This window comes from Diceros bicornis, chromosome 10 (assembly GCF_020826845.1).
Source record: "Diceros bicornis minor isolate mBicDic1 chromosome 10, mDicBic1.mat.cur, whole genome shotgun sequence".
In the NCBI taxonomy this organism is placed as follows: Eukaryota; Metazoa; Chordata; class Mammalia; order Perissodactyla; family Rhinocerotidae; genus Diceros; species Diceros bicornis.
The window spans coordinates 61,508,135-61,531,868 of record NC_080749.1 but is presented as its reverse complement, the minus strand read 5'-3'; the positions used below and the strand labels follow the sequence as shown (position 1 = coordinate 61,531,868).

Below are 23,734 nucleotides of genomic sequence, written 5' to 3'. Positions count from 1 at the left end.
TGAATACAAACACGCAAAAGATAATATCCTGTTTTCAAAGATCTTGCAATCGAACAAAGAATTAACACATGTTGGAATAATCAGTCCACTTCTAGAATACCATGATATCAGTATAGTTATATAGTTTGCTTGCACTTAGATTTTCAGCAGAAATGTATGCATATCTGGATCAGTCCATAGTGTGCTATGGTTAAAATATAACCACTTTGGAGCAAATGGTGCTCCATTAAACTATGTGCTTGTATAGTAACAATATAAGCAAATAAAAAATACAAATAAAATATATTTACTAATCAAATACACTTTCACTTGCTTGAAGTTGTTACTGAAACAGATGGGTTTTAGAAGTCATCTAAAGACCCATATAACAAAATAAAATTCCTTTACTTCAGAAATCCAAAATCCAGAAATTAGAGAAACCAAGGGAAAGAAAAAAATTAACTAATCTACTATACAGGTAGGCAGGTTGATTTCATGATTTTTATACAACATGCTAAGGCCACTGAACTCATTGGATCTCAGAATATCAATAGACAGGCATTCCTGGGCCAATGACTAAGCTACACTATTTCTAGCTTTTGTTGAAAATGTTGTAGGCAGGAAGGGAATGCTGTTACTTCATTTGTTATCCCAATGTAGCACCCTTCTTCTCTTCTCAAATATCAGTGAGTATTTTGATGCAGAGATTCCATCAAGATCAACCAAGAAATATCATCTATAAAAACCTTAAGGGAAGTCTCACTACCATGGCTGCTCCAACATATCTAAAAACTGCTGTAATTGATTGGGTTTCCCTAAATCAAAACAGCCTCAAAATTATCCCTTGTCCTAAGATCTTGTCCTAAGAAATCTCTAAGATCTAATAAAATTGTGTATTTGAATACGGCAAAAACAAAGATTCATTTTCATATGCTTACGTGGATGGAGAAATATATTTTCATAGAGAGAAAAGTGATGACTAATAGAAGAGAATTTCAATAGATAAAATACTATAAGGTATAAAAAAATTAACCATTTCCCTTACATCCTAGAAACCTTTTATGAACTCTCAACTCTAAATTCTAGGTTCTGCTTTTCTAAAATCTAATAATTTTATGCCTCTAACAGCAAAATTTAAAGCTTGACATAACTATAAACAACTAAAATATGATAGAGTTTTTTAAGAAAAAAATAATTTCTACTTTCCTTTCTATTTTCTGAGGAACAAATTTTGACCATTCAAGTAAAACAATCCTGTGAGACTGTTTTAATTATGAGTAGATTGAGAAGACTTGAGAAAACTGATGTGCCTACCAACCAGATAAATGACCATATATTCTCAGAAAAACAACATACCAGAAAATGTACCTGCTAGTGATATAGATGCTTTTAGGTTGTTAAAAATGTCTCCTATATTCCTAGAAGATCCAGCAAGGAATTAGAGAATGTATGATTAAAAGAGAAGGATTTAATAAAAGCTCAAGTTTGGTAATGAGATTTGGGGTTTTTTTAACAGCCAAATACTCTACAGTCAAAAAACATGAAAGGTTTTATAAATACAAATAGGTTTAAAGACTTTCATTTGCATGAGATAATCAAGGAATTATGAGTAAAAATAAAAAGAAAATTTAATCTTTTCCTCACCTTCAGGTCCCCAGTGGCTTTTACGTGTTGTAATATTGATGAGATCTTTCCAGCTCATTCCCTTTAATACTCAATTCTAACAATTTGCTGATCCCACTGGGACATCCAATTCAACTTTTTTTACCCCGTTCTTCATTCTCTCAATGTCCTCTCTCCTTGCCTTACCTTGCTTAAACTTCATGGCCAACAATATAACAACTCCCATGCATGTTCCCTCGACTCTTGCCCCTCCTTTGCTTCACGCTCTTGGCAAACCACAGCCCTGGTTAATTGTAACTCTTCATCTATTCCCACCTGTAAGGTTGAATGTGACTGGAAAAAACCACAGTCATACTGATAATCTCACTTTATGACTGTGAGTGCAAGTTATACCCTAATGCCATCTCACAACCAGTGTACTTCCTTACTCTCCCACTTTCCGAGAAGACGATTTCATATCTTCTTTCCAAACTCCAAATACCACTTCTCCTATCCCTACTCAAGCTAACGACTTTGCTTCTCACTTCACTGAGAATATTAAAGCAATCAGAAAGAGTTTGCTTTACGATTCAGGACACCACAGTCCTCCCACCACATCTACCCAGCATCTGCAAGCCCATACACAGATAAACTACACATGTGCCTATCTGGAACCAAGCCTCTCATTTGTACAATGAATCCCACCCCTCTTGCCTTCTCAAGAACTTTGCTCCAGCTATTCTCTCCTCTCATCTATGTCATAACTTTTTCACTCTATTGTAGGCCATTCATTAGCATAAAAACATGCTATTTCTCTTATTTTTAAAAAAAAAAAAAGAACGCTTCACTCCACTTCTCTTGTCAGCTACTGACTCCCAACTCCATTTCTTTGGTTCCCTTTGGAGCAAAGCTTTGTGAAAGGATAACTATACTCTCTATCTTCAATTCCTTTCCTCCTCTTCCCCTACTGCTCCTCTGAAATGCTGTTGTCATGATCACTAAGAGCCTCCACATTGCTAAACCCGATGGTCAGTTCTCAGTCGTCATCTTATCTGACAGAGCAGCAGCATTGAGAACATTGTCATGCCCTCCTCCTTGCTCTGCTTTATTCGCTTCACTCCCAGGATGCCACAAGCTCTTGGTTTTCTTTCTTACTTACTGATTGGTTCTTCTCTTCTCCTTTGTAAACCTTCTCTTCTCTCCAACCTCTTCACGTTGTAGTATCCAGAGTGCAGACTTTGGCCTTCTTCTCCTCCTGGGGTGACCTCAGCCATCTCGTATGGCTTTAAAAACCATCCATATGCCGAAGAGGCATTAAGCTATATTTCCAGCTCTAGGCCTCTCTCCAACTCCAGATGAGTATACACAAATGCTTAATTGATATTTACACTTGAAAGTAAAACAGGTCTCTCCAGCTCAGCAGGTCCAGAACTGAACTCCAGAATTTTCCACCCAGAAGTTGTTTCTCTTGTATATTCTGTCTTGATTGATAAAAACTACATTCTTCCCAGTTGCTTGAGCTAAAGACCTTGGAGTCATCTTGGAGCCTCTCTTTCTCAAATGCCAAACTTCCAATTTGTCAGCAAATTGTGTAGGCTCTGTCTTCCAACTATTTCTCACAATATCCACTGTTACCACCTTCATTGGAGCCATCATCTCTCACCTGGGTTATTGCAGTATTTTCTTCTCCCTGTGTCAACCCTTAGGCCTGTACTGTCTAGTCTCAACATCGCAGCTAGAGTATTCCTTTTTATTACTAAGTCAGACCATGTCACTTCTCTGCTCAAAACTCTACAATAGAGCCTCATTTCACTCAGAGAAAAAGTCACAGGTCCTATATGATCTGACTCTTTCTCCCCCTAGGGCACTTTTCCAGCCATCCTTGCCTCCCCATTGTTCCCTAAAACACCAGCCACATTTTTGTCTTGAGGGATTTTTACCTAGCTCTTCTTTCTATATTGTTCTCCTAGATCAGAGATTCTCTGAGTATGATTCCAGGCATCAGTATCACCTCGGAACTTTGTAGACATGCAAATTCTCAGGCCTCACTGATGACCTACTGAATCAGGAACTCCAGGGTGGGGCCCAGTAATTGGTGTTTTAGCAAGCCCTCTAGGTGGTGCTGTTGAATGCTAAAGTTGAGAACCACTATCCTAGACACCTATACTGGTAACTCGCTTCCTTCTTTCAAGTCTTTGCTTACATGTCACCTTCTGAATAAGGCCAACTCTGACCACCCCATTTAAAATTGCGCTCTTCACTCCTTCTACAGCACTCCCTAATTCCCTGTACTCTGCCTTCTTTTTTCATTTTTCCATCATTATCTTCTTCTAAAATACCATAAAATTTAATTCTTGTCATGCTATTGTTAGTCTCACACCACTAGGCTATAAGCTCCATGAGGGTAGTCATCTTTTTATGTTTCATTCGCTGATCTACAGAAGTGTCTCAAACAGATTCTAACACAATAAATACCTCTTGAATTAATTAAGTGGATGGATAAATGGAGCTTAATTGGTATAGCCAATAAGAACAACTATACAAGGAAAGCATGCTTAACTAGCAGGCAGGGAGCCCTCTGAGAGGTGGGGGCTGCAGGCCTAAGTGCATAATAAAGAAGTGTCACCTCATTTCATTGTAAGGGGTGCCGAGGTAGAATCCATATGTATATTAACATTCCTGATCCTGGACATGTTTTACGGAACAAAGGAAAAATCCAGGCATCCTGACCACTGTCCCTCTTTTCTTCTATTATTAGGAAGATAGAAGAAAATTCAGGTTGCTGTTCTATTCTTCCAGACTATAGAAGCATCACAGTGTTAATATGTTTCTGAATGCCTCGGGCACCATGCTGGTAGGGGTGGAAAATGCACTCATTATATCCCCACACGTTCCTAAAGGACAGCTAGAGCTCCTTGGCAGAACTCAAGGTTGAGGCAGCTGCTTCTGTGGTTCTTACATCCACCATGGATTTGTTGCAAGTGAGAGGGTTGGAGTCGCCTTTTGTCTTTCTATATATGAGTTTTAAAATGTGCCAAACAAAAGCAAGGTAATTCAGGACAGGGGAAAAAATATTGGAAGAAACAATCACTTTTTTAAAAAGTCCCTACCATGTGCCAACCCCAGAGCTAAGCGCTTTTGTTTGACATTGACAAGAGGCCTAAAGTCAATGGCTGTACCCGCTGCCGTTGACACCATGGTAACGTTACAAGTATATGTGCAACAAACACAGAAACCTCTGCTAAACGGTCATTTCTACTACAAATTTATCCCAAAGAAAGTGTACAGTTTTGATGAACCCTTAGTCATAGGAATAATGCCAAGAAACAGGACTAAATAAATCAGATCAATTTGTTGCCATTTATACAAATTCAAAATAATATGTCTCTTTGTGAATGTCTAATGCTGGCCTTTTTATTACCTTCAAAATGGTCTCCATGTTAGTCTAAAATTGATCAACCTAAATAAAATCACAACTATGTAGGGTTAAACAAAAAGAACCTCTTTAATCTCTACCATTTAAATGATGGTTACCTTAATATCATCCTATACTTTTGGCTCTCAACTATCTAATAGCTTAATTCTAGTACAATGATAAAAACTGTTAAGGGAAATGAGGGAATAGCATAGGGATTATTGCTCTTAGCATTTAATAGTGCATTGGAGTCCTGATGCTAGTTTGCATTCGCTTGGAATAAGTATCTAAGGGAAAATTAAGTTCTAAGCTGAGGCTACCATTTAAAATCCCAGAAAGGGCTCCTGGGAATAGTTTGGCTTTTTTGTGACAATAGATTTTCTGATGAAGTACACCATTCCCTAATGAAAAAGACCTGGCACTGCTCCATATAATAAAATTTGACCAGTGCAAGGAATGTGATGATCAGTTTGGGAATGAGTGTTTTAATAAAAGAAACATGAAATCAGCTATGTTTTGGCAGGACACACCCCAAACCATCATGAGAGCCGAGGTCCTTGCCCACAGATGATCCCCGCCACGCTACAACTGTGCAAGTTCCCACTGACACCACTGACAATGCTGGCACGGAGACAAAGACATAATCCAAAAGCAGTCATATTGGATCCAGCTTCATCAGAGTCACATGAAAAACAAACCAACTTCCCCACCTCCCGCCCACTCCCCTAAAAACCCTACGGGAGAATAGATCTGAGGCTCCACAGAGCTACTCAATATGTACATTTCTAGGCAAGTATATAAACAGGGATAGGAAAACAGCAATTGTAGGAAAAAAAGGCAAATCTTTAAAAATAGTGATGCAGTAAAATGTGATAAATGTGAAACAAAAAGTAGACATTGAATTATCCAGGTGACAGGATTATCTAACATTTTGACTCTGGAACAACAGATCAGCTAGTTGAGGAGGGGATAACACTTGCTTTTAACAACATTTTATAAGAAGATGCCAACGCAATAAGATTTTTAGCGTATTGAGAATATTGAAGTTTACATATTCGTTAAAAAAACTAGTTTACATTACCCGCATAAATGCTTGATGGGTTCTACAGCTAGCCGCTTTGCTTGATACTCTTATGCTTCCTGTAATCACATCAGAACTCCCATTAGAAGAAAAGTAAAATCTTGATGGAGACTCTGCCTTTCGGTTCACGTCCAGACTCATGTTATAAAACAAAACTGCAAAAATGTAGAAAGAAATTCAATTAATATAAATAATTATCTAAAGGCATTTACTTCATTATTTTCAAAGTGATAATAGTCAAAGTTATATAGAATACTGGAAATGTCTTAAATTCTCTTCACTAAATAGCTTTTTAAAAACTAACCTGAAATATGAAAGAGGGAACAACTTAAAACTACAAATTTCAAAAATTTTTTATAAATTAAAAAAGATTTATTAACTTTTCTCTAGGTTTCTATTGTTAATATTAACATCTTTAGTTATTTGCTTAATCCTCCTATATATGAACATTTCAAAAGTACAATATCAAAATTGTTACTAATAATAAAAGTCCTGGATAAAGTTTCAGATTTCTTTGAGTTCTTTTTGTCTTTAGAACGTTCCACTAAGGAAGTATAGGCAGAGTACTGTGCTCAAACATCACTTAGAATAATTCTATCTTGTGTGGTTACATAACTAATTTCATATATAGTTAGATTCTTTAATTTCTGTTTGTTTCCAATTTGAGGGGTTGTCATTTTTCTTTAGATATTTTTTTACTGTACAGTGAACATATGGTTCAAAAGTCAAATCTATGGAAACAGTAGACTCACAGACATCTCCTCTCCAGCCCTATGCCCCGATTATTTCTCCTCCATGTTTTTACTGGTTTCTAGTTTGACCTTCTAGTGTTAATTCGTGCAAAAATAAACAAATATAGATAGACATTCTCTCAATCAATATTCTGGCAGTTCGGTAAAAATTTAATCACCTGCTAAAGAAGACCTTCAATAAGCAAAAAAATAATGGAAATTTACAAGCAATCAAAAACTCCAAGCCAGATCTTACCAAGAAAGTAAGAGCTATTTCTTGAATCTAAAAGGGTTCTTTGTCAGATTGGTGGTGGCCAGAGGCAGGAGGTAGGGGTGGGCGAAATGGGTAGAGGGGAGTCAAAAGGTACAAACTTCCAGTTCTAATATAAATAAGTTCTGGGGATGTAATTACAGCTTAGTTATAATTAACAATACTGTATTGCGTATGTGAAAGTTGCTACAAGAGTAAATCTTAAAAGTTACTACAAGAAAAAAAATTTTTTAGAACTCTGTATGGTGACAGATGTTAACTAGACTTATTGTAGTTATTTCACAATATATACAAATATCAAATCATTATGTTGTACACCTAAAACTTATTTAATGTTGTATGTCAATTACACCTCAATAAACAAATTTAAAAAAGGATTCTTTGCAAAGCAAGCTACATCTAATAGTCTTCTGAGATGTCATTCATTATATAGGAGCAATAATTATAAGTGGTTTTTAAAGAATTTATATAATTCCTCAAGTGTTCGTTTACATTTTAGGAGTAACTCACTCTTCTGGAAGGATTTTATCTACTTATTTCAAGGAAACATAAGTATAAAACCTGTATTACTCCTACAAATTTTAAATAAATCTCTCAACCTTTCTTTTATTTAGAAAATAAATAATAAAGTCCAAATCAATTGGCTTCAAAATTACAATAACTGAAATTCCGTGCCTCGGAGATAGAGTTGCAATTGAAATAGCCATCTATAAATTCATCACCCTGACTTCAGGCAAAAAGTAAATGAAAAAAGGGTGAATAAAAATCCACTCACAGTAAGAGGCAAAATGTCCTGGTTTTATTAAATAGGCTTACCATGTGAATTATTTCTCCCAAGGAGTCATTTTATGACAACTATAAAGCATGTTTTTGTAACAATGCCGTGATCATTTATGATTCATATATTTGTTTTCAACCATTTTAAAAACTATCTGGTCACAATGGAATTGGTAGTACAATAAGCACAGATTTTACATAAAGAGAAATTATCCTATCAATTTAACATGCATCTTTCAGATAATCTATCAGCTTGTCTGTGTTACTGGGGTCACGCTCTCCAGCTGCCACTTCTCCAATCAATAACCAGATGAAGGTTTTGCCCACTGTCCTATCACTGCATCTTTAACAAAAGACTTTTGCAGAGCACTATTAAAAATGAGTCTGATCTAAAGTAGAGATACCAGGCTCATTCTGTACTTCTCATTACAGGCTAATTCAGACTGAGACCTCTGTTACATATCCTTAGTTTGGTTCAATAAGTATTTGCTGTCCTTCAGGATGTTAAGATGATGACTAATCATCTCTTGATAGGTCTTGTGGGGCTCGTGAACTTTGTGAATTAGTAACGTCCAAATGACAAACTCAGGTATACCTCTCTCCTACCATGAGCTAGTTTCATTAGTAGTTATTCTAATATTAGCTTAAATGTAACATAATTAGGAACATTAACCTGCTAGAAAAAATGTAATACTTATCAAGTCACATATATGTGATTTGGGATTAACCACAGTTTTAGATGAGCCATATCAATGCTATTTCTCCAGAGCAGATAATTGAGAGTTGCCTATGCATAGGGAAATGGGCATGGCTCTCAGGAGCTGATAGTCATAGTAAATCCTTAAGAGATGTGTGTTATTTATCGGAATTAGAATCAGGGTGTAGACTCTGGATAAGCTTCTTCAATTACTCAAACAGGATAAGACATGAAGAAAAGAATCTTCTCCCACTCAGGCCTTCCAGCTTAAGCCAGCTCCAGGCTTTAAGGAGCCCAGTAAAATGGAGGAGGAGCTGTGGTAATGTTCTTTCTGTTCTAAAGAGACCAGAGTATGCCCAGTTCATTCACCTCAAATAATATAGCAAGTGATACTCTTGCTTCGCATCTTGCTATAACCTCTAAACAACTAGAGCCTTAACGGGCTCCACTCATTGGTGAGAACAATGTGAGAATATGGAAGATGAGGAAGAAAGCACTATCAGGTGGCTGCTCTCTCCTATCCTAAAGAAGACCTCCATGGTGCAACACAGTGAGGGCTCCAAAGATGATTAGGAGATTAATGAGTGAAGCGAAGTGCACATTCTTTCAGGCGTTAATTCTGTAAGGGCACCCTTACCAATATAACCTGGAACCTTTTTGCCCTTATATGAGAAACAGAGTTTTAGATCCATGCACACAGAAGGCAATCCATTTTCAATACAGTCAAAATTCGTTCTATTTACTGACTCAGGATGGTTTAAAGAAGCTTCCACAATCACTACAGGTCTTGTCCTAAGGAGGAAATGAAATTAGCAATATTAATTACATAATTATTTTCCCTTAAGAAGGCAATTGCATTTGTTTTGTCAGTTTCCACTGATCAAGTAATTTCACAGAACTGCTTTATTAATAGGATGTGCGTATATACTCAATTACATTTCCATGTAGTTGGAAGAGCAATTTTCATTTAAATTTCTACAAATATTGACTTTAATGATTTGTTTAATTTTAATCTATGTAAAGTGGGAAAAGTACCCTAACGTTCAATAATTAAATTTCAGAATACCAAAAAGAGCATTATGAGGTCACCACCACTGCTGATTTTAAGAATTGCCTCCCATCATTTACAATTAAGCCCAACTGTCATTAAGCAGTGAGATCTATCACCCTCACCTTAGCAACACAGCAGAATCAGACCGAAAAGCACCAACTGCTACATCTGAAGGATAAAAAACAACGCAGATTAATCATCACCATTAGTCAAAGAAAATTACTTTTCAGCCATAAATACCTAACTACATATCACCTTTTGACTATATCAAAACACTATTCATAGAAAATTAGCAAAGATATGCTTACGTCTTAAGATTCATTCCATATTCGTCTGAATCTACTCATTTACAATGACATTCATCCCTTTGTAATATAACATAAACTTTATGATATAAATTTATGATACTATACAGATAGGTTTACTAAAACAAAATTCAATTTTTGGACTAAAAATATTCACCCAGAAATATCCTTTCAAATTACAAAAAAAAAAAATTTCTTTTTATCATTATATGTTTGATTTATTTTCACGGATGCTTTTCATTTTTTCAAGAACAAGGACTAAAACCTTAAGTAACTACCAGTGTAAAGCTCAGGAATTCCTTGATCATTTCTGAGCCATCCTTGAATTCAAAAGAGCTTTAAAAATGAAGGGAAAAAAATCAGTAAGTTAAAACTCTTCCATACTAGCGTAATGTGCTTCACAATAAAGCAACGCCCACAGTAGAGCCCATCCCATTTATAAAATACAGTCAATTTTAACTCACCTACATATCCATTATTATCTGCATCAATTTGTCCAGATATAGACTGTCCAAACATACTTAACGACTTGCTGATTTGAAGTCCTTCAATTCTCTGAAAAATAGATAAGTTGAGTGGGACGCAATTTTGAACACCTAATATCCCAGAGAAGCAGTGATTTAGTTAAATAATGAGCCTTCCCATGTCCTGGCACATTTATTAACAAAATGCATTGTAGTTAAGTCTAATACTTGTGTCTAAGAGAAACAAAAGTTGCCAGCTTGAAGTGGGCAGTTGACATTTTATGACAAGAAAAAAAATTACTTTCTTTACTTTGTGAGCAAAGGGAAAATTATGTGGTATAGATCTTCTAGAACAGTCCTGTCTCCCTCTCTCCAGTCTTCTCTCAGGCCCTGTATTTATTTTCCTGACCAACGTCAATAACCAAACAAGTAATTTGGGAAATTAGACATCGGTAACAACTGAGTGGAGCCTACTACTCAGGTTTAAGATGAAAGGCACCTTACTTAGCCAGATAGCTTCCTAGCATTTGACAAGGACAACTCAAGTCAGATATGTGCTCCCCATTTCACGTGTCCAATTTCACGTCCAGACACTGATTTATAAGTATCAGGCTGTTATCCATACTTGAAAATCAGTATTGTTTACTAGACAAGTATATATCTTTCATGTTAAATAAGACAACCATTTGCCTATTTTTGCCTAATCAAAAATAACAGTATTAGCTAATGTTTCCATAAAACTACCTTTGGGAAAACTTTTCTTCTCTACATCCGTATGTAGTTTTTTCTATGCACTGAAATGCCCTGATTTTTCAGAAGATAAAAGCGAAGTCAGAGTTAGATCAGGGACCTTGGCTCAAGTGCGATGGTCTTACTGCTCTGCACTGGAAGGAACACACAGTGTCATATGAGTGTTTCTTTCGCTGTGCAATCTCCATGAAATATGCAGCTTTAGCCACAAGACAAAACACAGTTAATCAAATCCAAATGGGTTTATCTGGAATAGTATGGATATTCCCTCAGAACATAAATTTCATGAAATTGAGAGAGAAATCTTTTTTTTTTTTTTTTTTTGGTGAGGAAGACTGGCCCTGGGCTAACATCCGTGCCCATCTTCCTCCACTTTATATGGGATGCAGCCACAGCACGGTTTGCCAAGCGGTGCATCGGTGCGCGGCCGGGATCCCAACCGGCGAAGCCCAGGGCTGCCGCAGCAGAGCGCACGAACTTAACCGCTTGCGCCATCAGGCCGGCCCCGAGAGAAATATTTAATAGGTTAAAGACAAACTTGAATGGAAGTGAACTAGAACTCTTATTTATGAAAAGAAAAATGGTTTCAAAGAGTTGTTAATGACCCTAAAAATGAGACCATCTACTTAAAAGAAAGCGGTGAAATCGAGTATTAAGCATTTGAAAGAGCAAATTAAGAAAAATAAGTCCACATTAACACCAGAAGTTTTAAGGAAGCTTTTGCTACCAGCGCTTCTTTTGAAAATATAATAGCACCCTACCTGTGAGAAGGCTGGAGAGATCCCATCTGCTCGGCCATTGTAAATATAAACAGCACCTCGCAAGTCATCTTCTTGTGGAGCTCCAATAGCAATATCTATTCATGAATTTAAATGGCAGAAAAATAAATTCTTGATACAAAGAAGGCAACTCTCAAAACTAACCTCCGTGCTCCTTAATTCATATCGTACAATATAAGAAAACTGCTTCTTATCAAAAACTAACAGTTTTCCCATTAGACAGAAAAAACGTTACAAAATACTATCTTCTTCATGATATACAGAATTGTACAGAATAGTTTGTGTGCGGAAGAAGCAGAGTGAACTGGTCTTAGAGGCAGTCTAACAGAATGGCTAAGGGCATGGGCTCTACAGCCAGACAGCTGGGGCCTGACCCCAGTTCTGCCCTCGTGCCCACCTGTGCTACACTGGGTCCATTTCTTAACCTCTCTGTGTCTCGATTCTCTCACCTGCAGCACAGGAGCAGAAGAGTACCCACCCTCAGCATAGAAGGACGTAACTCATGTAAAGTACATAGAGCGTACGTAGCACATAATGAGTTATTATCATCTATGAATATTATAAACACAAGAATCCTTATTTTGAGCTCTAGGCTGTATTTTATTTGCAAAATGACTTCCAAATTAATTCCTGTTCCAATGAATATGATCAAGGAATTTGTTAAGGATATCTATATTTACACACACACACAAGGTTTCAGAAAACTAATTTATTCTGTAAAATAATGACTGCGTCACCTTTATGACTTTAAGATTCACATCAGATTATGACACCAGGAGAAAAAATAGATTTGAGCAACTCACATAAGAAATCAAGAGAAAATAGAAACTATGAATGACATGGTTGCTTAAGTGCTATAAATATATAACAAGTAGGAGAAAAATAATATGCTATAGTTGCAAGAGTATTTCATTATTTTTACCAAGTATTATGTTTATTTGATTATATTCACACATTTCTTCGTATGCAATGTTTTCTTATTACTTTAATATAAACCTAAAATACAGAAAGCTTGCTTTCATTGTACTCATTACTTATCGCTGTTTATCAGATCTAAAACCTTTTTAACAACTACAATAGTAATTTTTGACTGTGATTTCAGTGGGAATAAATACATCTTTGATATAAAACTCTATGCCAAATGCCATACAATTTTAAACATGAAAGCTTTTCTATTTGCATCTAAAATTAAATGATAGACACACCTTATACTGATTTTGTTTAGACATACTAAGGCTAGCCTCTTTTGCCTTGTGCAAACTATTTTAAATTTTCATATACAAATACGCCTATTCATTTATTCATTCAGTGGACAACTATTGAGTACCTACTGTATTCCAGGCATTTGCCAGGAGCTAGCAATACAGGGCAGTACACAAAAGGAACTGATAGTCTATGGGGAAGAACAGCAAGTAAAAACAAAATAATAAGACAGTATGCAAGGAGAAGGTGGTGGGAGTTAGGGAAGACTTCTCATAGGGGATGATGCCCAAGCTGAGATTAAAGTATTGATAGGTCTTAGCCAGGTCTTCAACTGAGGAAGAGACAAGGCACCTGACACAGAGGAAACAGCCTGTGCACTAGCAGGGGAGCAAGAGGCAGCACAGCACACAGGAAGATGACAACTAATCTGGAATCGCTGCAGCCATATATGCGCAGACTAAATACATACAGAAACGTGAGGGGGAGGAGCGGGAAGGAAGAGAAAGAGAGAAGGGGAGCGGAAGAGAGAAGAAGTATCCTGCAGCCACTGAAAACAAGATCAGTTAGCAACTTCATTCATCAGGGCTAGGTTTATACTTCAACCATTGTGGCTACTCCTTAGTAACTAGAATTCTATACCTTGATTCTTGATGATAATATAGGAAAAGATAAGAAATCTTGGTTATGAAGTTGTTGATACACAGAAATTCTTGCACTATCAGTTATTAGCACTAGTAATCTATATTAAGGCAAACGTCTTGAAACAATATAGATAAGCTTTTTCAGCTGAAGTATTAAAAAGGCCCAGATCCATTTAATTCCACACAGAAGCCATATGGGTATATCCAGTCTTTGGCTATCTTATATATAGAGCCAAACTCTTACTTCCTAGGATTACACTTAGATCTATTATATAACATACTCAAGTTCTAGCTATCATTATAGAAATGAGGAAAATACTTATTAATAAGTAATGTTTTTCCACGCCTATGCAACTCAATTTGGGACCAACATACAGAACAAACACCAAGATATTTGACAACTGTTTTTACTTTCATCTGAACATTTTATTTCATTCTGTTAGTATAAATCATAACAATTATTATTAATAATATTTGTGACCCTTGTCACAAAAGGGATTATGACCCTTCAACAATGTTGACAATGCAGACACTGTGCTAGGAGCTTTACCCATGTATCTTGCGTAACTTTCAATACTTTTTGATTAAACAAATACTTTTTGATCCCCACTTTTTACAGATGAGGAAACTGAGGCACAGAGTGCTCAAAGTCACAGAGCCAGGATGTGGTGGAGCTGGGATTTAACCCTGCAGCCTGGCTCCAGAGCCTGTGGGCTCCATCACCACGCTCTATAAATCAGTGACAATAGAGGTGATGCCCCGTGTTCTCCCTCCTCGCAACTTTTGCTCTTGTGTGTCAAAGAAGTGTTCAGTTATTGATTTGATAATATATCAATATTTATTTCAGGGGCACATAAAATAATAATACATCTTAATTTAAAATTGTAGAACTTTATTACGGTTCTGCTCAAAAAATATTCAAACATATAGTCTAAAAGTCAGGTGATAAGGCTCAAGGTGAAAAACCTAAACCAAAAACAAGTGGTCTTGCCAAATCTATTTTATGGCTGAAATCCAAAATGCCATCTCTCTGCCTGTCTGTCTCGTCACATCAGTCGAGTAGGTCTGTCTATTTATTACCTACCTATTCTGTAACTTTCTCATACATTTGATGAGAATTTTACACTGGACTCTTGCCAGATTGATTGGTTATCTTCTTAGAAAATGGCTTGCTTTTCTTTTCTAAGGACACAAGAAGTATAAGCTGATTTCTTCCTTTTGAAGAACAATAAAAAGAAAACGATATGATGAATGCCAAAATAACTGAGGTCTGCTATGCAAAGCACCACAAAATTGTGCAAAGTAAAGGGACATTAAGTCTAATTTGCATTTAAGATGGGAGGTGCAAGGAAAAAGAACAGGTGGGGTTTTCATCTTTTTTCTATACAATCCCACACGCCCTGCCATGAACACGAAGTAACGTCATCCATTATCCCAGGAAAATAAACTAAGACAGAAGATGAGAAAAAGGAAGAGGGAAACACATAATGAAAAATAAAATGCAGATGCCCTGCTGTCTCACCCAGGCAGATGTGGTAGAATGGAATGAGAGAGCTCCGTGAAGAACGAGAACACACTGAGGCTACTTCCAAAGCAGCATGGTCTTGTTAATATTTAAAATGTAGAAAACGCCTACTCATGGGGAAAATAAAAATGCTATTCGGTCACTAAAAAAAGGAAATCCTGCCATTTGTGACAACGCGGACAGACCCTGAGGGCATTATGCTAAGTGAAGTAAATCAGACAGACAAAGACAAATACTGTATGATCTCACTTACATGTGGAATCTGAAAAAGACCAAAGTCATAGAAACAGAGATCAGATTGGTGGTTGCCAGAGGTGGGGGAGGGGAGGTTGAGGAGCGGGGGAATTGGGTGAGGGTGGTCAAAAGATACAAATTTCCAGTTCTAAGATAAATAAGTCCTGGGGCTTTCACGTACAACATAGTGACTACTGTTAACAATACTGTATTGTATATTTGAAAGTTGCTAAGAGAGTAGATCTTAAAAGTTCTCACCAAAAGGAAAAAAATTTTGTAACTATGCGACGTGATAGATGTTAACTAGACTTAGTGTGGTGATCATTTCACAATATATACATATATCAAATCATTATGTTGTATAATTTAAACTTATTCAATGTTATATGTCAATTATATCTCAATAAAACTGAGAAAAAAGAAAAAATTAAAACTAGACAAAGTAGCAAAAGATATATGGTATTATATGAACTGAAGTGAATCAGCATTAATCTGGCCGCTAAATGTAAATATATTGTGATTTATAAATGGAATTATAAATAGCACAAAAATGTGCTGAAATATTGAAAACTATCATTTGAATAATTATCTTCCAAAGATAAAGACATTACCCTTACGAGTTGAGTGCTGAGGACTGCAAAACAAAGAGTGCTGTCTGAAACCAGGTTCTTATATGAACTCTGAAAGACTGCACCGTGCCCTGTGGGTCCCCTCTCAATTCCTCTTCCTAAGTCTCACAGACAGAACACTTTCCATCTGTCTGTCACAACACTGGAAAATTGCCTGGGATCTTCCCAAGTATTGGAGTGACTTTGATAAGGGAACTTGCCTACTGTCCGTGACACTTTTACAACTCAACCTAATTATAAGAATAATTCAGCTTTGTCATTGACATTTGTTTTTTTGTTTGTTTTTTTTGCTGAGGAAGACTCACCCTGAGCTAACATCTGTTGCCAATCTTCCTCTTTTTCTGCTTGAGGAAGATTAGCCCTGAGCTAACATCTGTGCCAATCTTCCTCTATTTTTTGTATGTGGGATGCCGCCACAGCATGGCTTGATGAGCAGTGTGTAGGTCCGCGCCCGGGATCTGAACCCACGAACCCTGGGCCACCGAAGCAGAGTGTGTGAACTTAACCACTATGACACCGGGCTGGCCCCTCATTCATCATTTTATGCACAGTGTTAACAGACTTGGTTACTACTCAGAACTAGATTGAAAAAAGCAAATTTTAAGAGGGAAGGCTGGTGGAGATATATTCTTCAATAACAGGGCTGATATCCAGGCAATAGTCACCACCTATTCCATTATTGAAATGCTTCCATATCAGTTGGTAAATAGCCACTGTCCCTGAGTCTGCCAGTTGCCCCCTCAATACTGCTCAGGATTCTCTCCTGGGATCCCCCAAATCCCCCCACAAAGCAGCAGCTGAACAAGGAATGCCTGGAACAGCAGGGGGCTTCCAGAACCCTGCTCTAGCTCTGCAGCCAGCCTCTGTTGGGTTTTGTCAGTGTCTTTACTGCACTGATAGTTAAATACTATGGTCCAATGAGTCTACAATACACATTTTTTTCACATTTCACATTTCTGAAATCAGAATCCTTCTTAAAACAGAAAAATGGTGGGTCACAGTTCAATAGGTACCATAGTTTTGGAGGCACATAAAACAATGATGCAACTTATAATCAATGGTGCTGTAGAATCAGTGAAATAAGGTATTTTGACTATCACCCTATATTAACAATAGTAAGAATCAATAGCTGACAATTGAGGAGAAGTTAGGTGTGACACTAAAAAGAAAAAAACAGTGCACCATCCTGGCTCCATTTTCTATAGAAAAGCAAACATAAAATCCCATCATGTTCTTTTCCATGTACCATTTTAAAAGTGGAAATCAAGTACGAAATTAGATACTTTTAATTACCTGCAAAGCCATCATTATCAATGTCGCCAAGATTAACTATAGATTCCCCAAATCTTGCAGCATATTTGTCACTTCCAATGAGCTCTGTTTCCATTTCATTCATTACCGCTCCCTAGATAGAAAGGAGAAGAAAAGGTGTCATTATAACACTCCCTGACGACTTTACACATGATTTACTGTTGTAATTGGATATGGATTTTTTTCTAATGCTTCAAACAAGTTGGACAAACTACAGGCTGAGCTTAGTACACAAATCTCAGTTCAATTCAATACATATTTATCAAGTATGTCAACACATAATAGTATGATTAGAGCTCAGAGGACACAAAAAAATTGTCAAACTCATGATCTCTAGCTTTGAAAACCCAATAAATCATTTCAATAATTCAATTTCACAAATATTTATCAACTTCCTACTAAAAGCAATGCACTGTGCAAAGAGTGAAGGAATAATGGGCAAGGCCTTGTGTGTGTAAGACACACTCCCTTTCCTGAAGAAGCCCACAGTTACAGGGAAGGCTTAGCACAAGCTGGAAATGACTTAGAAGTATCGCTTTGCAATATCAAGAAGCAAGGAGAGCATATGTAATTGTGAGAGCAAAGAGAGATTTCATAAAGGAGATGGTATTCAACGTGGCTATTGAAGGATGGGCATAACTTTGAAATACAGAGAAAATCATCAGCAAAACAAATCTCAAATAATGTGGCTATAATGAATGGTACGTTTAACGAACAAGACAAAAAAAGTCAGATTGGAGTCTTATGGTGTGGGACTTTAGATACTGGGGGAAATTTATTCTCAATTTAGGGAACAATAGGGAGCCACTGAAGGTTTCTGAGTTGAGAGGTGACACAACTGAGGCTCGCCTTTGGAACCTTATTCCAGCAGCAATGGGGCATGGATTGGTCAACTGCTATCTCTAAAATTAGAAGATGAGTTATTACAAGACATTCAATAATGTTGTAGTAATGAGTTTCTGCAATAACAGCTACCAGACCTCTTTACAAATTCTGATCATGTCATTTCCCTTGTAGCAAAAAAAAAAAAAAAATCCATGCACCACTCATCACAGATCCTTTCCTCTTCTCAAACGTGTCTATCTATCATTCCCTAAGCACACACGTTCTTCCCCTTGTGAAGTGCCCTTCACCTTGTATTTTCCAATTAAAAAATTCCTACACTTGTCTTGCTCAAATACTACTTTCTCTGTGAAACCTTCTGGACCCAAAATGAATTGCTTCCACTCTGTATCTACTAATAATGTGTTTTTTACCATGTTATATTTAATTGTTTACTCACGTTTGTGTCTTTTCTAGATTCCGAGGTCCTGGAGGTCAGGACTAAGATTATTTTCAGCTCTTTTCATAGTTTTTGTTGCATTTCAGATACTCACTGAATGTTATTATTTTTTTTTTAAATGAACTAAGTGTGGGAATCAGCTCTGTAGACACAATCACTGGCGCCAAACACAGTGAATGATTTTATCAAAGGAATAAAGGATAAAAGAGCTTAGGTCCAAGTGAAATACCTAATTTAAAGAGCAGAGGGGACAAGAAACTCCAGGGAGGACAAGAAGGTGCAGACCTAAGACAACACAATGACGCTGAAGTTTCAGGGGAGAGTTTCAAGAAGAAGTGGTGATCACTCTTCAAGTATTCTCCAGTCATAGAGAATAGTGACCAAGAGTTTGCTGGGGACCCCTGAGAGCTATTTTAGTAGAAGTAAGTGGAAGCCCCAGATTCATTCAAGCATCACTGAGTTCATTCAGAAGCAATTACTGGGCATGTACTTATCTCGGACTCTTTCAAGCCCTGAGAAAAGAGCAGTAAACAAGACAGACAAATCTTCTCCACATGACATCTACACTCTAGCAGAAGAGCAGACAATAGCAAACCAAACCAATAAATATATAATAGAACGCCAGGTAGCGGTTAGTGCCATTTTAGAGAAACAGGAAGTTAGGAGGGAACAAAAGAAGAATAATCTATGTCAGAGGTTTTAAGAGCTGAAGTCAGGTATGAAACTAACTCCAGTGGTCAAGTGGTGTCTCAGGGTAGAAGCGAGGGAAGGACAAGAGGATAGCCTAGTGGGTAGGGCTCCCCCCTCCCCCTTTAAGCAAAGAAGCTCCACTTTTATCTGTTTTTCATATTGGGAATGCTTAAGATTTCAAAGGGAAAAAAGGTCCTTTATTGCATTATTTTAGATTTATATGTTGTTTAAACTGTTCTCAAAAAGTTTAGTTGTAAAGAGAAAGAAAAGAGAAGTACGCAGAGTGAGGATATAGCTGGTATAAGGAAGACTATTAATGGATAGGGAAATGTGAAATGTCTACGGCAGAAAAACAACGCCTGATATCACTATTAATGAGACACTAATGGCCACTTTGTAGATGATATGCCTTTACTATTAAATTTAGGTTTAAACACAGTCTAGGAAATCCCCACGCATAAATAACTTTCTTGCTCTATATTTGGACCTTTGAGAATCTCCCAGCTTTATAAGACTAGAATGTTTCCTCTCAAATCCTAAAGAGTTTAGTCCGATGCTTAATATAGGAATTTATTAAATGTTCTGAAACCACTGATTAAATAAGATTACAAATACCTTCCTGAAATAGACTTGACTTTGTTAAATCCTTAAGAAATGAACCAATTTTCTCACAAACCCGTTCCTGCCCTTAAATCAAAGGAACAAGCCAAAAAGACCCCATTAAGGCTCTATCAGTTCTTTGTTTAGATTTAATGTCAATAGGCCAGGCTGGGGGCCAGCCCTGTGGCATAGTGGTTAAGTTCGGTGCACTCTGCTTTGGCAGACTGGGTTCAGATCTCAGGCACGGACCTACATCACTCCTCAGCCATGCTGTGGCAGCGACCCACATACAAAATAGAAGAAGACTGGCACAGATATTAGCTCAGAGTGAATCTTCCTCAAGCAAAAAAAAAAGAGGAAAATTGGCAACAGGTGTTAGCTCGGGGTGAATCTTCCCTAGCAAAAAAAAAAAGAAAAGAAACTAGGCTGGCAAAATAAGGCCAGCAGAACTCTTTAGATTGAAGTGTCAAGTGGTCAGTTTCTACTTCAAAATATCCCTCATAATTTCAAACTCAACCACAAGCAGTAATTATCTATTTCTACAACTACTATATCCTCTTTGGAATAAACTACATCAATTTAATATTCTTATCAAGAATATATTCTATATGAATTGTTTGAATTAACATTTTATTAAAACGTCTTATTTCTGATTGTTTTCAAATCACAAAACTGAAAAGATTTCATACTTTATCTTCTACTTCTAGTAATATTTTATCATTATTGAATTATATAAGGACATTCACTAACCAAACCAAAAGAAATCCACATTTTGAGAGATATATAAAAATCATTCTTTCAAATTAGACTTACATCATTATAAAACTGGAAGAAACTTCAACTACTTGAGTGAACACATACAAGCTGTGAATAGAGAAACTCTAGAACAGTTGATCTCATGTGCCTGAAATATCCCAAAGGGACAGGTGCCCATTCACCATCAGGTTTGCTTTCCTTTCTAGAGCATCAGTATGATACCAGAATTTTGACTTTTGTCAATAAAATAAGCCTAAGAATCTATAGTCTCAGAATTCGGGAATAAGAACAGCTTCACTTTTGATCAGAAACCCATAAATGGCTTCCAGCTTGCAGGCCATCAGACGTACCGAGCCAGAGTTGATGTACACGAAGACTCTTCCTTCCTCTCTGATGATGCTCTGCATGGGAGCTCCCACGAGTAGGTCTGAGAAGCCATCTGCGTTGAGGTCCACAGCACAGACAGAAGCTCCAAAGTAAGAGCCAAGCTGCCCCAAAGCAAACCAGATCCGGTCATTGAGAAAAAAGCAGGGCTACTCACAAAAGCCCTCAGGGATACCAAAGGTTGAGATATATTACCTTTTTACCTTTCATTTCATGTATGATATTTAGTTCTTTTGCATCAATGCTGAATATGTATGCCTGCAATTGGGAAAAGAATTAGAAAAAGTTAGACTGAAAAATTTTTTTCGTTTGATCAAAAGATCAATTTTCATAACTTGTAATTCCTCAAATATATTTTAAAAATCCTTTCAAGAGTGAAATAAAAAGTTTAAGGTACCACGTTCACATCAACTTGCCTTACTTGCAAAACTACCTTCTCAGGAACTACCTTATGAATCCTGAGAGAGAGCACAGAAAGTGTTGTTGGCCTCACTTTTCATAGTAAGGCTCAGAAAAATTTAGTGGCTAACGTTCACATAACAATATAACAAAAACCAGAACCAGAAATAACATCTTATTCCTTCTGGTTTTACCAAAAAACATGTAGCTGCCTCCATTTCCCTTCAGCTGTGAACTTGTTAACCAATAAATACATTCCCTGGACATCTTGAGATAATTCTATCTCAAAAACAACTTACTCGTAAGAAGGAAAAGTCTCATTTGACTTAGTTTTCCTTCAGGATTTTCTGCTACATTTTACCTAAAAGCCATACAACTTTCAGCAATTCCACTGACTGTAGCACACTGCTCATAATTTTTAGCTTTCATTCTTTAGAATTTTTGCAGTTCTGCCTTTAATATCTTATTCTCTCATGCAGTCTATTTGAACCTTTGCAAAGAAATAGATATAAAAATGGAATTCTTACTTTACCAATCTGTTCATGCTGAGGAGCTCCTCCAACTACTTGGGTAGTATGCCGACTCCAAAAATGACCAGCCCCAACCGAGTATCCTCCAAGAAAATGGAGAAAAGTATGAGAATTATCATTTGCAGTGGATAAAACATATCATAAATCCACTCATAGAATTAAATGAGACTGAATTCTAGGATAGCAATATTCAATATTGGTCATTTATTATGTTTTAAGCAATCATTAATATGTGTGTTATGAAACTAGTCAACGTGGCTTATATTTCCAAGTTCTAGAAATTAAAGATAGCACCTTCACATTTAGTTTGTTAGTACCGGTGAGTATTAGGACATGTTAGCCTCTAGAATTACAACAGAAATATTTTAGAATATTTATAATATAACATTTTAAACTTTTAAAAAAAAAATCTTCCTAAATGTCAACTTTTTGCCATGAAATCCTCCTATTGTGATAAAACTTTATAATGATACAAAGGTAAAATATTTTTATTTCGTGATAAAAAGCATAATACCAAGTTACACTTCTTCATAATACTTCAAGATACCCTTCAACCATAAACAAGTAAATGTTGAATTGTAAATGAGTTCCCTCTGTTTGAAAATGAATTCCTTCTGTCTGAATGGGAAAAAATAATACTGCCTTTTCTTATTATAATTATTTCTGAATATAGGCTGCTCACATGTGAAGCACATATGGTTTAAACAAATCTGTATTTTCTAAGAAACTATGGGAAAAGCATTCCTTTTACTATAACAGGATTAATGCCAGAAAAATCTTGTGTTTCTGTAGAAATATAGACTATAAAGCATCCACTGCTAACTTATTAGGGAGGAGAGGCGATGGGGAGGGAATGGGAGGAGATAGAGATAGGAGGGTATGGGAGGGTGTGGGGGAAGCGGGGTTGGAGCAGGAGGACAGAAGGAAGATAAAAATAGTTAAGCTCTGGGAAATATTCTAAGAACTTATGAGGTGAAGGTCAATGAGTCGTTTTTAGATCCATGCTTCATAATGTTACCCCTTGTCTAGAATGCTGTCAACAGACCCATTGACCTACAGTTAGTCCTTTAAGAAACTACACTTACTCATAAATGATTAAATGAGTTAATTCACATCAAGCGCTTACAAAAGTTCTTGGTTCCTGCTTACCATAGTAAGCACTCAATAGATGCTACCAATTTAACAGTATGTTGACTACATAAAGATACAAGCTTACAAGTATTTTACTGCAAAGAGTAAACTAAGCTAGGGGTTCTAGTCTAAGAATTATATATTGATGATTATAGTCACATATGTAAATGTAAAATATTAAGTTAACTGTCTCTTTAATTGCTACTGGGCATTCTGATCTTTTGAAAATATAATTTCCCTTATTTAAAATTACTAGTATCTGTAAGGCAGAGATAATTTGAGTTTGTCAATTTTTGTAGTACCTAGATAACTTCCAAATTTTACTTGATTGTCTTTGTCTAAAAAAGCCTTGTATTTATTTGTAGTTATGTTGTAGACAAAAAGAGAGCCAGTCCAATAAGACGATCCTGGGGCTCCCATCACAATTAAATCCTGTAAGACAAAAACAATTTATCATTATTTAAGAGTTTAACCTCACCACCCAAAACCTCCTCCAGATATACATTTTAATAGTGAA

General features: G+C 36.6%; 1 protein-coding gene across 2 annotated transcripts in view; it reads right to left on the bottom strand.

The window, feature by feature from the left end:
* ITGA4 (integrin subunit alpha 4) overlaps nucleotides 1–23,734 on the bottom strand; it is a 76,546-nt gene that overhangs the window by 31,442 nt on the left and 21,370 nt on the right. Inside the window, exons 6-15 of one of the 2 annotated variants that reach the window (XM_058549359.1) lie at nucleotides 23,520–23,649; nucleotides 22,084–22,169; nucleotides 21,353–21,415; nucleotides 21,124–21,261; nucleotides 17,428–17,539; nucleotides 11,885–11,979; nucleotides 10,374–10,464; nucleotides 9,727–9,772; nucleotides 9,191–9,345; nucleotides 6,078–6,232 (exon numbers count right to left, since the gene is read on the bottom strand). In XM_058549359.1, coding sequence (XP_058405342.1) covers nucleotides 6,078–6,232; nucleotides 9,191–9,345; nucleotides 9,727–9,772; nucleotides 10,374–10,464; nucleotides 11,885–11,979; nucleotides 17,428–17,539; nucleotides 21,124–21,261; nucleotides 21,353–21,415; nucleotides 22,084–22,169; nucleotides 23,520–23,649 — 1,071 coding nt within the window. Of the gene's footprint in view, nucleotides 1–6,077; nucleotides 6,233–9,190; nucleotides 9,346–9,726; nucleotides 9,773–10,373; nucleotides 10,465–11,884; nucleotides 11,980–17,427; nucleotides 17,540–21,123; nucleotides 21,262–21,352; nucleotides 21,416–22,083; nucleotides 22,170–23,519; nucleotides 23,650–23,734 lie in introns of those variants that run through there. The other variant, XM_058549361.1, reaches the window with a different exon arrangement.